This window comes from Ursus arctos, unplaced genomic scaffold (genome assembly GCF_023065955.2).
Source record: "Ursus arctos isolate Adak ecotype North America unplaced genomic scaffold, UrsArc2.0 scaffold_2, whole genome shotgun sequence".
In the NCBI taxonomy this organism is placed as follows: domain Eukaryota; kingdom Metazoa; phylum Chordata; class Mammalia; order Carnivora; family Ursidae; genus Ursus; species Ursus arctos.
Genome location: NW_026622874.1, coordinates 95,865,675 through 95,879,618, shown reverse-complemented (window position 1 = coordinate 95,879,618; position 13,944 = coordinate 95,865,675). Strand labels below are relative to the sequence as shown.

The 13,944-nt window shown below is 55.9% G+C and overlaps 1 protein-coding gene and 1 long non-coding RNA gene across 5 annotated transcripts in view; one reads left to right on the top strand and one right to left on the bottom strand.

Moving 5' to 3' along the window:
• Positions 1-4,446, bottom strand: part of LOC113267825 (uncharacterized) — a 30,013-nt gene extending 25,567 nt beyond the window's left edge. Inside the window, exons 1-2 of the long non-coding RNA XR_003320947.4 lie at positions 4,340-4,446; positions 817-1,535 (exon numbers count right to left, since the gene is read on the bottom strand). This is a non-coding gene — a long non-coding RNA (uncharacterized LOC113267825). The remainder of the gene's footprint in view (positions 1-816; positions 1,536-4,339) is intronic.
• Positions 1-13,944, top strand: part of ORAI2 (ORAI calcium release-activated calcium modulator 2) — a 16,524-nt gene extending 2,580 nt beyond the window's left edge. The window contains exons 1-3 of one of the 4 annotated variants that reach the window (XM_026516063.4): positions 4,627-4,749; positions 8,005-8,242; positions 13,166-13,944. In XM_026516063.4, coding sequence (XP_026371848.1) covers positions 8,018-8,242; positions 13,166-13,705 — 765 coding nt within the window. In that variant the 5' untranslated portion in view covers positions 4,627-4,749; positions 8,005-8,017 and the 3' untranslated portion in view covers positions 13,706-13,944. Of the gene's footprint in view, positions 1-4,626; positions 4,750-7,954; positions 8,243-13,165 lie in introns of those variants that run through there. The other 3 variants (XM_026516059.4, XM_048224561.2, XM_026516061.4) reach the window with 3 other exon arrangements.

Below are 13,944 nucleotides of genomic sequence, written 5' to 3'. Positions count from 1 at the left end.
ACCGGACCTGCCTGCCCTCCAGGTACAGTGCCAGGTGCGCACCCCCTGCCCCCCCAGCAAGCAGCTCCATGTGCGACAGCAGAGCAAAGCCCCGGCTCCAGGCTCTCCTGCAAACCACCACCCCATTTATCTCCTCCCTTCTCAGCCCAACTTCCAGAGAGTTCTCTGTGTTTGCTTCCACCTCGCCCAAGTTTTCATCCCCATCATCCCACTGAAAGCCTTCAGTGTTGCCACATCCAGCCCCTGGGGGCACCTGTATTATTTAGAAGCCGACACCCTTAGCATCCCTGACAGTACTGCCTCCTGCCTTTCTTTCTGCCTCGCCCTGCCTTGCTTCTCTGCTCAAATCCTAAACGTTAGGGTGACCCCGTACACTGCCTTTTATGGTCAACACTCAGGCCCCAGGAGATCTTATCTGACCCATGGCTTTAAATACCACCCTCACTGAAGTCTGAGTTTGCGGCTTCAGCTTCCCATGGGAGCCTTCGCCTCAGCCCAGGTCCGTGTCCCACTCCCCTCACTCCTGCTCTGCCTCTTGCTGTGCTGTTGGGCCTCGGCTTTCCACCCACCCTGTTCTGTTTCCCTGTCTTCCTGGCACCCATCTTTTGTTTACTGGTCAGCACCCTGCCACACCAGCATCCCTCACATCCCCCACTCAACTCTGAGCGCCACCAGAGCGAGGACCTGCCTGTCCTGTTCTTTGCTGTACCTCTAGGGCCAGCACAGGGCCTGGGACATCACAGGTGCTCAGTGATGTCCAGTTTTGTGACTGAGCAAATCTCAGTGCCTGAAAGCGAGCAGGGAAGTTGTTCTGACCTGGAAAACGGCCTCTGTCCAGGAGGAGCCTGAGCAGATGGCGCAGTTAGCCGTGTGTGCTGGAGACGGCGGACGTGATGCCCCCACGGCAGCAGAGCTCGCCTCAGACGTCCAGACTGCCGGGCCGCGTCCCGGAGGCCGACTCCTCGCAGCTCAGGCATTTCAGACAGGCCCCCAGCAGCTTCTGCCGCAGGCGCCCCGGTACCTTCAGAAACACTGGTTTGGAACCTGTCGAGGACTGGTACTAGTTCAAGTTTCCTTTCCTGTTTTGACATGTATCTTTTTGGAAAAAGCCAATTACTCAGTTGAGTTAGAGGAGTGATGTATTGTCAACTTTCAGAAATAGGAATATAACTCGGTCTCCAGGCTGCCTGGAAGGAGAGCGGGGAGAGCACTGTTAACTTCGGCGGCGGCGCTGGAAACAGGTGCGCCTTCTCCTCCCCTGTGGAAGCTCATTTATGTCTCCTCGCTGGCGCACACGTGACTAAAGTGAGCTACAATATGCCATATCTTAATATATTTCTGTGAAGACAACACCGCGGGGCAGGTCCTGAGGCAGTTTTCAGTTTTCTTATTCCACAGAATAGAGCAAATGTTTGTTTGACCATGGACCGATTAAGGACCAAAAGCTTAATCAGAAGGATTCCTAAGTGTCCTTGGCTCAGCAGTGGGGGTGATGGTGAGCAGGGTGCAGGCCTTGGCTTGAAGGAGCTCCAGATCTGATAAGAGACACAGACAAGAGAAAGGTCAGTGCGGTGGCGCGTAGCACAGGGTGCAGCGTGGCATGTGACCCAGGCCTCCAGGATGCGGGCAGGGCTGAGCTGAGCTGGGTAGCTCACAGCAGTTTTAAGAAAGCAAGCTGAGTAGGGATTAGTAGCAGATGCCCTGTCATGGCCTGAGTAACTAGTAAAGGGGATTGGTCTTGATCTAACGCCGCAGGGAGAACTGAAGGGCTGGAGGGGGTTAGAGAGACAGGAATTTTGCCACTTTGCAGTGTGGAAACTAAATGGAAAGGGGACAGGTGGAAGGCTCTTGCAGGAATGCAGAGCAGAGGTGAGGGCCTGAATTAGCGTGAGACCAGTGGGACCAGGGAGAAACGGGAGAGTTCACAGGACTGGATGGGGACAGGAGGAATCAGGAATGACAGATCTGTAATGTCACCGGCGGGGTGGCTGGTAGAACTCCTTGAGAAAGGTGACCCAGGAGGTAGGGCAGGCAGGTGAGGAAAGATGAGGAATTCAGCTGTGAGTGTGGCGAGGGGGGCCTTGGGACGCACCCTACCAGGCTGGGGGTGATCTGGGCTGGAGGTGACCATTTGGAGTCAACAGTCTCCTTGAAACAAGGGGAGTGGGTGGGACCCATTGGAAGGGAAGTGGGGAAACACCCACATCTAGGGGACAGACAGCAGAGGGGGAGACTGCACAGGTTAAAAAAGAAGTGAGGGCACCAGAACAAGAAAGAGAGTTGTTTCTAGATGGGAGGAAGGCACAGCTGAACTCTGTCCTGGAGTTAGCATCACAGCGGCAGCGGGCTGCAGAGGGCTGGGAAGGAAGTGGCGATGACAGCTCTCTTGAGAAGTGTGGCGTAAAGTGGGGGAAGGCGGTGGCAGGAGAGGTCGGAAGGGGTCAGGCTGATTGGGAAGAGAGGCATGGGGGGGGGCTGGTCTCAGCACAGGCTAGGAGGCAGCCTGGGAGGTGCGAATTGAAGATCTAAAGGGTAGTGACAAGGACTAGCCATAGGAGTCAATGGCCAAGGGGACAGAACTGTCAGGGGACTGGATACATTGTCCAGAGCAGCTGAGCGGCCATGCGGATGAGAAGAACCAGGGAAGAGGAAAGCAGGGGCCGCGGTCTTCACTGAATGAGGGTGGGCATTGATGGGGAAGACCAGAACGTGATCGGCCCCTGGGATGGGCCACGGAGAACTGGTCTTTTTCAAACTGAGGCCTGAGGAGAAGGAGCAACTTGCCGTGGCCAAACTACTCAGGAAATCACAGCCCAAACTATCACCCAGACATGCCAGCTGGGTAGCTGGCAGCCATGCGCCTTGCCCGGACCCTCTTCCTCTGTGTAGTGCACCTGAGAGTCCCTCCAACTATTAGTATTCTAACTGTTCCTCTCCGTTCAGCATGGTGCTGGCGCCTTCCTTAATCTTCTGGGGGGTGGGGGGAGAAAGCCATTCTCTGTGTTTGGTTAGGAAACTGGCTCCAAAAAGCACTGGTGATGATGACTTAGATTTTGCTTCTGTCTGGGCATGCTGGGTAAGTGTGCTTGCGGGTGGAGGCAGCACTCACTGGCACCGGAAGCTTTCGAAAGGATGTGCAGTCAGACTCCAAGGGTGAAAAATTAAGCAAGTGATTCTGTTGTGGAAAAAATGGTCATCTATGATGCAATGACTCTAGTTTAGAAAGTGTTCCTTCCTGTTTTCCAGATCATTTTATAAAGAGTGATTGGTTTTTGAGGGTTCTGCCCCCCTGAAATTCAAACGATCGCTTTCCTATAGCCATCTGTAATGTGTGTGCGTGTGTGTTGGGCGGAGGGTCAGTAATCAGACCCTGGGATTTTCCTAGACTGTGGTCTGTTTTTAAGTGTCTTCCTGAATTAAAAGGTGTCATTCTGGCTCTCAGCAACGGCCTCTAAAATACATCTTGAGAGATAAATGGATTTGGCCTGACATCCGTTCACCTCCCTTCTTACAGTTGTCAGAAAACTTGGACTGGTTGACATGAGTGGAATTTTTCTTTCATTTGGATAAATGTGTCACTGTCGGATAGTGTTGTGACAGATGGAAAAATCCTATGTAGGGCACGCAGGAAGGACTGTGAGGGGCCTTCTGGCACAGGGCTTGATAGGAACCCATCTAGCCTCTTAGTTGATTATTCGTATGCACTTCCTGAAAAGAATGTTCCTGTTTGAATAGCTCAGTAGAACAGCTCAGGGGACGTTCATCAGGGATCAAGCGAGCTGCACCAGGGTTAGGACCCCGCGTGTCTCGCTGGGCCTGTGGGCGGAGGGGACGGCTACAGTCCTGGTGACCACCTGACCAGCTCCTGTGCGCTCTGCACAGCGCCACGGTCCACCCTGGCAAACGGGTGTGGCTGCCGGAACCCTTCCCAAACGGAGCCCTTTTCCCCACTCCAGCCACCTCACCCCGCCGGCCCTGTGGCCTGACAATGGGATACCTGTTCCCTCTCCCCGCAGGGCGTGCCCTCCTGGCCTTTCCCCACCCATCCACAAGGCCCATGGCTAGTCCTGGGCATCCTTTGGGGGTCACCCTGGGGACTCCGTGCTTTCTTTGGGTCCTCAGACCCACACACGGGCCAAGCAGGGCTCACCCTGCCCTGGACCTGTTGTCCAGACCCAGACCAGATAAAGGGCAGCCGCATCGTTTGCCCGCACGGCTGGGGGATAAGGCAGGGCGCGGTGAGAGCGAGGGATGCCCAGGCTTCCGGCCCCCTTCGCCGCCGCACCAACCGTGTTCACTGTGGCCCACGGCGCGCCCGGGGAACGGGAGAGATGCGCACCTTTTGCCGGTTTCCGCTCCCAGGCTTCCGGCCCGTGTGGTCCTGACCAGCGGGCCCACACCGCGGGGGTCCCCCAAGAGGGGCAGCGAGTCCCGCCCCTCCCTTTCCTTTCCCTCCCCTCCCCTCCCCTCCCCTCCCGTCCTGTCAGGTCACGTGGCCCGTAGCGCCCCCACGGGCCAACCACGTGACGGCGGCGCGCCGTTGCCTTGGCAGCGGCTGCGGTGGCCCGCGGGGGCGGGGCAGCCGGCGGGGGCGGGGCCGGGGGGGGGGACCTGGCGGGACGCAAGGAAGGAGGGAGGGGGCCGTGCTCAGCGCCCCGGCCGGGCCACGGGGCCACAGGGCAACACGGCCACGCCGCCTGCCGCAAGCCCGAGCCGGAGCGCAGCCGGGTGGACAGGCAGAGCAGCTTGGTGAGTACTCGCCGTGGAGGGTTGGCGGGGTGTGTGTCGGGGTACCCGCCCTGCTGGGGGACCGACCGGAATTGCACCGGGATACTCGATGGGGGGAGGGGATGGATTTTCTCCTGGGCAAGCTTGGGATGGGGTGGCTGCGGGGTTGGAGGGTGGCCAGGTGGCCCCAACCCCATGAGATCCTTGGGCGGGGTGCAGCGCTGAGAAGGCTCGGAGGTTGGGGACGGGGGACGGAGTGCGGATCCTGCGGCAACTGAAGCTTCCCTAGGGGAAGGGACAAATGCAGGTGGATGCCTCTGGGAGACCCCTGTGGGGGCTGTGCACCACCCCCCCCACCGCGGGTGTGACAAAGACCGAGTCAGAAACAGACTCGCCATTGCTCATGCCCCAGATGTTTAAAGGAAGTTAAGACAGGCAAACCCCAAACCTACCCCGTGGAAATGTTTCAGACAGGCCTGCCAAGGAGAATAGCTCATCTTTAGAGAGTCACGGTTATTCTACAAGAGCTTTTTTCTGTGACTGCCCCTTATATATAAAAAACAAAAATCCCCTGCAAAGTTTAGCCAAGAGAGCACCTCTTGGAGCGTCTGCCACCTGACAGAGATGTCCGGTTCCATCTTGCCCCTCCCCACCCCACCCCCTACCCCATCCGGGAGTGTGTAGACCAGACTCTGCCTCTCCCCAGGGTAGGGGGAGGAGGCCTGGCACAAGGTAGGGCACTGGGGCTGGGACCGTTAGAATGCATGTGAATCCGTCCACGCTGCTCCCTCAGCAGGAAGTGGCCTCTCTATCTCCGGGACCCACAGGCCTGCCTCAAGACCCAGGCTCCAAGCAGATGCACAGCCCTCCCTTCCTTCCATTCCCTGCCGCTCTGAGGACATGTGCAGGGCTGAGACTGCCTAGGCACTGCCCAGAGGCCAGTGTCTGACCTCACTGCCCCCAAAGCCCTCCATCTCCTCTCCAACTTGAGCCCATAACCACTGATGGGCCCTGGGCTTCCTGCTTCTTCACCCCACACTCTGCCTTTACCCCTTTGGAGGCTCCCAGTCCTTGCTGCCCCTCCCAGTCGGCCAGCCGTTTCAGTGGACACCCAGAGCAGCCTGACCCCGGTTCCTTCAAAGCCCCTGCAGCCCGGCGCCTCCAGAGGGTCCAGCGCATTCCTGCTGCCGGGGCTGCCTCTGGCTCCACACACATCCCATATCCTGCCTTCCCCCCACATTTCCGTGACCCCTGCTGCAGCCAGCCTTCCTGCCACGTCCCCTTGCCTCTCAGAACCCTGCCCTGCGGGCAGTGTCTCCTCTCCAGGAAGGGTCCCTCTTCGCTAGTGCTGCCTTTACTACTTATGTTCTTGCTCCCCAACAGGGATCTTCTCCCTTCCCGAGGCTGAGGCAGCCAGCCCCTCCTCTGCTCCCTTGGCCCTCACACCCCCTCCACTAAAGCAGCATTTAGCTCACCGGGTGAGAATCCCCCGCTAATGCTGCTCCCCCACTGGGCAGAGTTCCTTGAAGGAACTCACAGGATCCTCACCACTTCCATCTTTGATGCCTAAGTACCAAACGCAGCCTGACCGTAGAGCCCAGTAAGCATCTGTTGGATGGAGTTTAGAGGACGGATACCCTGAGAGGGCAAAGGTTGTGCCTGTCACCCATCCACATGGCCCTATGCTGTCCTCATACCTGTCGGCTCACTTCTGTGACGTGTGGGAGAAGAAGAGAGGAAAAGTGAATTTCCAGATGATGCCGTTCTCAATTATTTGGAGTTCAGGGATGGGTTAGTTAGTGAACAGCGTTTCTCTGGATTCTCCCCGCAGGAAGGGACGTTCCAGTGATGGAAGTGCTCAAAGCAGTGCCTCTGGCTGCAGACGTGGGTGGGGGGCAGGGTGACCACGGCTCCCGCGTCGACGTTCCTAGAAATGACCTAGTAATTGGTATCCCCTGGCAGACATAGAAGAGCACAGAACTGTTCCCCAGGGTCCTATTGGCCAGTAAAAGCTACACTTCTGCAGCCTGGCAGAGAACAAAGAGGAAGGCACCCCAAAAGAGAGAGCTCTTCCCCACCCCCAGGACCTTCCCATAGAACCCTTTCAGAGATTAACGTGGCTTGATCGAATTTGGCACGTTCCCGCAGCCGCTGACCCTGGTAAACAGCCCCCCCCTCCCCAGCTATGCTCCCTGGGACCTAGAAACACTGATCTGTTCTTAATAGCCTTAAGTAGGCTTTCGGTGGGTCCTATGCGGGCCTGAACGTACAAGTTAATATCTGATGCCAAGCGAGCTGTGAGGTGCCTGTGCCCTTGAAGTCTGCCCTACAGATTAATTAGAGCTGAGCCCGGCGTGCTGCTGCACGGGCCGGCCCCTTGGGCCGCATGAGACCGCCAATCCCCTATTTGGATTAGTGGAGATTTGGGTTTAAATTCACAAATCTTGACAGATTGGCCTTTCTGATCTTCATGCCGTGTTATTATCAAACCAGGTATCTACCTGGGATGACTGCAGATGCCTCTGGCCTCCACTGCTCTGTGAAAGGTGCCCGTGTCGGTGGATTCAGTTTTTCCTTTTGCTCACGGTTTCCATGGGACCCTGGATGTGTCTTTTATTTAGTTACAGAAACCAAGTATTTCTGGGGGTGAACTGCGCCGATTAAAATTCAAGTTGGATTTGAGAAATGAGCCCCTGCTTGGAAATGTGTTTTTCATGGTTGGCGCCTGGGCTTTGAAAAGCGGTTTTGAGTCTTCGGGTCCGTTATTTTGTTTCCAAGCCCTGTAAGGGTGGGGGTGTCCCCACTGGAAGATGCACAGGGATCACACAGTAGGATCGAATCTAGGCTTAGCGACTAGGTCCTAGGATCTTTACATGCTGGTCCTGTACGTGCTGTAGCTCCCTATTTCCTGAAGATAGGAAGAAATTGGAAGATTCCTTAGGTGTTTTGGCTAACCCTAGAATTCCATTCACCCGCAATCCACCGTTGCTTAGAGCCTTTCTGATGTAGGGATGGAAGGCTGGACCTTTAGCTTTGTGGAGGCACGATGGACACTGGCGAGGGGAAGGGGGGGTCCTGGAAATGCACTCCTGACCCTCCTCTCCAGCAGAGGGTCCCCACGATCCTGTGCAGGGATCAGGTCCCCACACTCAGTACTACCCCTGGTGTAGGGTATATACAGCAGGTCCCATCGAAAGTTAACTTGCCCGGCTTCTGGCTTTTCCAGGTCTCAGGAATCCTCTGGGATGCCTGAGAGTCTCTCTCTCCTGCCCCCAGTCTGGCTCCCACCATGAGTGCCGAGCTCAACGTGCCTGTGGACCCCTCCACTCCCGCCTGCTCTGAACCGGGCCACAAGGGCATGGATTACCGAGACTGGGTCCGCCGCAGCTACCTGGAGCTGGTCACCTCCAACCACCACTCCGTGCAGGCCCTGTCCTGGAGGAAGCTGTACCTGAGCAGAGCCAAGCTGAAGGCCTCCAGCCGGACCTCTGCCCTTCTCTCCGGCTTCGCCATGGTGAGTGCAGACGTGTGGCGGGGCCCGCAGCCTGCAAAGTGGGCTTCTGCTCTGAGATCCTTCAGGGAGCTTCAGGGAGCAAAGCACTCCCTCTGGGCCCTGCTGGCAGTCAGGACGGACCCTTAGGAAGTCTCCTCATGTCTCAGCTCCTCCCAGTTGCCTGCTTTGTCAACCGGAGGGGTTGTCTGGGGGACCCAAGGGAGTCCCCAAGTCCCGGAGACCACAGAAAGCCCCCTTTTGACATTCCCACAAAGCAGTTACCTGGCAGGGAAGTCGAGAGCAATTGAAACAGCTTCAGTGTACATGGGGGAAAGTACCTATGTCTGCCCCAGCCCGGACACCACCCAAGAATGGAAATCTGAAGGATTTGAGCGGGTCTATGGGAATGATTGGTATTTGCTCAGTTTAACCCAGTTCGGGATGCAGATGCCCCCCCCCCCCCCCCCCCCCCCCGCCCCAAGATGTGGCCTCTTGGTGATGAAACAGAGCCTCTGGCCTGACTCCTGGCTGCCAGGCTGCAGCTTTCCTTCTGCCCCAGGACAAAAGTCGATCTCGGGGCAGAATCCCATGCCCTAAGAAGGGCCATGTCACCAGTTGACTCCAAGGCCCCTGACCCACATCCCTTCAGGGAATTATCCCGGAGGGTGAAGATGCCAGAATTGAGAGTGACCGCCCCTCATTCTCTATTGTATGCTCAGAAGTCCTATTGGGTGGAAATAATTTTTTTCGTTATTTTTTTAATTTAAAAAAAGATTTTATTTATTTGTGAGAGAGAAAAAGGGAGAGTACAAGCAGGGGTAGCAGCAGAGGGAGAGGGAGAAGCAGGCTCCCTGCTGAACAGGGAGCCCAACATGGGGCTTGATCCCAGGACCCCAGGATCATGACCTGAGCCGAAGGCAGACATCTAACCGACTGAGCCACTCAGGCGCCCCAACTTTTTTCTTTAATGTAAAAAAACAGTGGTTATTTTTCCAAAGCCCAGAGCCTCCGTTGTCAGATTGGTAGTATAGAAAATAAACTGTCAGAGTGAGCCACCCTGGCCACTCCTGTGGCAGGGGTCTGCTCGCTCGTTGGTATGGGCCACCCTTGGAAAACCAAGAGCCTGTGTAGTCAGGGCGTGGCAGAGGTCACCAAGCTTAGAGGCAATAAGTTGGGGTTTAGGTCTGTAGTTTAAAGCAAAGGCTTGGGGCGCCTGGGTGGCACAGCGGTTGAGCGTCTGCCTTCGGCTCAGGGCGTGATCCCGGCATTACGGGATCGAGCCCCACATCAGGCTTCTCCGCTGGGAGCCTGCTTCTTCCTCTCCCACTCCCCCTGCTTGTGTTCCCTCTCTCGCTGGCTGTCTCTCTCTGTCAAATAAATAAATAAAATCTTAAAAAAAAAAAAAAATAAAGCAAAGGCTTTATTTAGGTGTTGCATGGTATTGATTTACTTATTTTTTTTTCAAAGACTTATTTTACTTGACAGAGAGAGAGCACAAGCAGGGGGGGGGAGCAACAGAGGGAGAGGGAGAAGCAGGCTCCCCAGTGGGCAGGGAGCCTGACGCGGGGCTTGATCCCAGGACCCCAGGAACATGACCTGAGCTGAAGGTACCTGCTTAACTGACTGAGCCATCCTGGCGCCCCTGATTTACTTATTTTTAACATAGCTTCAAAAGGGTACAGTCATACGGTGCACAACCTTGGCTTATAGTGATTTTTGTCCCGTGGTTTCCATGACACGCAAAAGACAGAATGTTTTCTCAAGCTTAATTTGAAGGAATATGTGTGAGAAGTATATACGTCACTATGAAAATGAGAGCTTGTTTTCTCTACCACAGAATTATAGGATTGCAGTGTGTGTGTCTGGCCTGCTCTGATTATTACATTTGTGACTCTGGAAGACAAACCGTGGGGAGTATCGCGTGAGCTGATGCAGTCCGCCAGGTTTCCTTTGCGTGTAGGGCCCGGGTCTCAGAGGTCACTTCCTGTCTGCAGCTGTCTGTTTAGACCGTGGCCTTCCAAATACTTGGATCAAATACTTGGATCTGCAGACTTAGAGACGCATCACTGTTTTCCCAGCCCACAAAAGGGCTCACCCACATCGAAACCTCCAAAACTACTCACTTAAAATTGGAAAACAGGCCCTGTTCATCGGGTTACAAAACAAGGAGTGGATTCTAGAGGACCAGTGTGAGGCCAAGTGGCAGCCTGCAGGGTAGGAAATGGTCTTAGAATGAAAATAGTGACCACAGAGGGACAGGCATGGGAGGGCCCGATGTGTCCCACAGAGTGCTGTCCGTCCCTAGCTTGGTGATGGCGGTCACCCTTGCCAGGAATTATTCCTTTCTTAGCATTTACGGAGTGTCTCCTCTACCAGCATGTGCTCCCTTACGCAGTCTGGGATACATTTCAGCAGCCGTACGTGCCCTCACCTTCCCTTCTAGAAGGTTCCTCTCAGGGAGGCTGCCACAGCCTAATACGCGCTGGAGATTCAGCTGTAATTGGGGGAAACTGGAAAGCAGTAGACAGCGTGGCGCAAGGACCAGGGCTGGGGACAGCAGCAGCGCACCCACACGCGCCGCCGGTAGACCAGGTCATCATTTGGACAGTGGCTCAGCGCGGAGAACGCAGACACACAGATCATCAGGTAGTGTGTCAGCCGCAGACACCGTGGCCGACCGAGGGGCAGGGACAGGCAAAAATGAAAACAGACAGTTTGCTAGGTGGGGTCTCTCCCTTCTAGTTCTGTATCCCCTAATTAGAATTGCAAAGCTGTTCTTTTGTCCGACAGCAAGCACTTTTGCCCAGCCCTGAGCCTGTTTCTTCGTGTTTATCTCTGCAAACACACAGAACCAGTGATCCGAGGCCCCCTCATAAAATCTTTGCATAAACACATTGAAAAAAGGCCTTTTGGCCTTTTCTCCCCTGAAGGCTGGACAAAACTGCTTTCCTACTATAGGCCTTTTACTTATCTTTGTTTCTCACCTCAACATCCTCTGTGGTTTACAACCTCCTTTTGTTGAACCACGTCCTTTGTGGTAACAAGAGTCTGTCCAGGCCACAGGGGCACTGAGAAAAGACCATCCCTCAACTCTTGTGGTATGGCGACTGTCTATATGGAGCAGTGGTCACTGCTGAGTTTCTGTTCAGCTGTGGTCCACTAGGACTGCCATATCTTCTTTTTACCTACTGAATGTTCTGTTTCTGCTGAGAGGATGAGTCTCGCTCTAGGAGGTGGCAGTTGCTAGAAGTTATGAAATCTTTATTGTCAAATTTTAAAAACGGGATGGCTTAGATCTAGGAAGCAAACACAGTGGGTAGAAAAACCTTCCTCTGACTTCTTTCTGCTTTCCCTCCCCTTTCCTTGACTGTCTGGTTTCTTACCTCTGGGTACCCGGGAGAAGGCCCTTGGTGAGCTCCGGAGTCCTTGCCGGGCCTGAACTAAACCATCCCCTGGGAGAAGTCCACAGTGCCGGGGAGGGGGGCCGGGGGCAGGTGCCAGGCCATGGAGGGAGCCATTCTCCGTGGACTGGGCCTACCCTGGGGGAAGCAAGGCAGGAGCATGTTTCCTAGTCTGTAGTTTGAATGCCCTTTAGGACTTGTGCTGAGCAGGTCCTGCCTTGCTGTCTATAGACGTTCACTGCCACGGAGATAGGCTGGGGCTTCTGGTTCCCTCTGTGGATCTTTTCCTTTCCTTTTCTTTCCTTTTTGAAGATTGATTGATTGATTGATTTGAGAGAGAGAGAGAGAACGCACACATGCGCACATGAGTTGAGGGGAAGAGTGGAGGGAGAAGGGGAATCTCAAGCAGACTCCCCTCAGTGTGGAGCCCGGATACGGGGCTCGATCTCACGACCCTGAGATCACCACCTGAGCCAAAACCAAACTAGGCGCCCCTTTTCCTTTTATTTAAAACTAGTTTTGGGGGCACCTGGCTGGCCCAGTCAGTAGAGCACGTGACTCTTGATCTCAGGGGCATGAGTTAAAAAATATTTTTAGTTAAAAAAAGATAAAAACAGTTTTTATTTTATCAAAGTTAATACATGCTCCCAGTTTACAACAGAAGGAGCCCCGGGAGGCCGCTAAGCAGCCCTCACCCCCCACCCGCAGCAGTGACTGCAGGCCCCTCCTTTCTGAATAACTTCTCCAGACTGCTGTTCCTAGATTTATCCATTTCAGGCCTTACCTATAGGCCTCGTCTCCTTGTGACTGTGGGTGATGACTCAGCTCTTTGCCCAGCCTGGCCCCCTCCCCACAGCCTCCCCTCACCTCTGCCCTCATTCCTGTCACCATGCCTGGCCTTGGAGATGCGGGCTTCTCCCTGGGGCATCTGGTCTCCACTGCCACATGCACCCTGCAGTCCGTGTGAGGCTGTCTGGGTGTGCGGCTCTGAGTCTGGGGGCCGCCAGGAGCCCCTCTTACTACTTTTCTCCTGTTACCCTTTGAAAGGTTAGTTTTTTATTTCTTTTTAAAGTATTTTATAGATTTTATTTACTTATTTGACAGAGAGCACAAGCAGGGGGAGCAGCAGAGGGAGAAGCAGGCTCCCCACTGAGCAGGGAGCCTGATATGGGGCTCAGTCCCAGGACCCCGGGATCATGACCCGAGCCGAAGGCAGACGCTCAACCGACTGAGCCACTCAGGCGTCCCGGTTTTTTATCGTTTGAAAAACAGCATTTGTTTGGTGGCTAAGCCAAGCCATGGGGTCCTGGGAAGTGTGGCCCCTCAAAGCCCGGTACCCCCAGGAACCCCCTGCGTTCGTGCTGGAAGGCCCCCCAGGGGGTGAGCCCCACCTTTCCCCACCCTGCGCTTTAATCTCTCCTGCACCTTCGAGATCCCTGCTCAGCGAGATGTTCTTAGCTCCTCGGAAAACAGGAGACGCTGAAGGGCGAGGCGGGCGCCCCCTGCCCCGCACCGGCCCAGCCTCGCCCGCTCTGCCTCGCAGGTGGCCATGGTGGAGGTGCAGCTGGAGACGCAGTACCAGTACCCCCGGCCGCTGCTCATCGCCTTCAGCGCCTGCACCACGGTGCTCGTGGCCGTGCACCTGTTCGCCCTGCTCATCAGCACGTGCATCCTGCCCAACGTGGAAGCCGTGAGCAACATCCACAACCTCAACTCCATCAGCGAGTCGCCGCACGAGCGCATGCACCCCTACATCGAGCTGGCCTGGGGCTTCTCCACCGTGCTGGGCATCCTGCTCTTCCTGGCCGAGGTGGTGCTGCTCTGCTGGATCAAGTTCCTGCCCGTGGACGCGCGCCGCCAGCCCGGCCCCCCGCCCGGCCCCGGCGGCCACACGGGCTGGCAGGCCGCCCTCGTGTCCACCATCATCATGGTGCCCGTGGGCCTCATCTTCGTGGTCTTCACCATCCACTTCTACCGCTCCCTGGTGCGCCACAAAACCGAGCGGCACAACCGCGAGATCGAGGAGCTGCACAAGCTCAAGGTGCAGCTGGACGGGCACGAGCGCAGCCTGCAGGTGGTGTGAGCGCGCGGCGCCCTGACGCCGGCGCGCGGCTCGGACCGCAGTCGTACCCGCCTTCACGCCGGAACACCTGGCTGGGTGGGCCTCCCGCAGCAAATGGAGATCTGTAGTAAAAAGAGAGACTCTGTTGCTACGAGCTTAGAGCAAAAAAAGCCTGCCTTGTGGGGCCCGGGGACTTCCTGCGGCAGGAGACGGGGCTCCAGGCGGCACCCAGGTGTCACGGGCAATCTCCGCGATGGGGA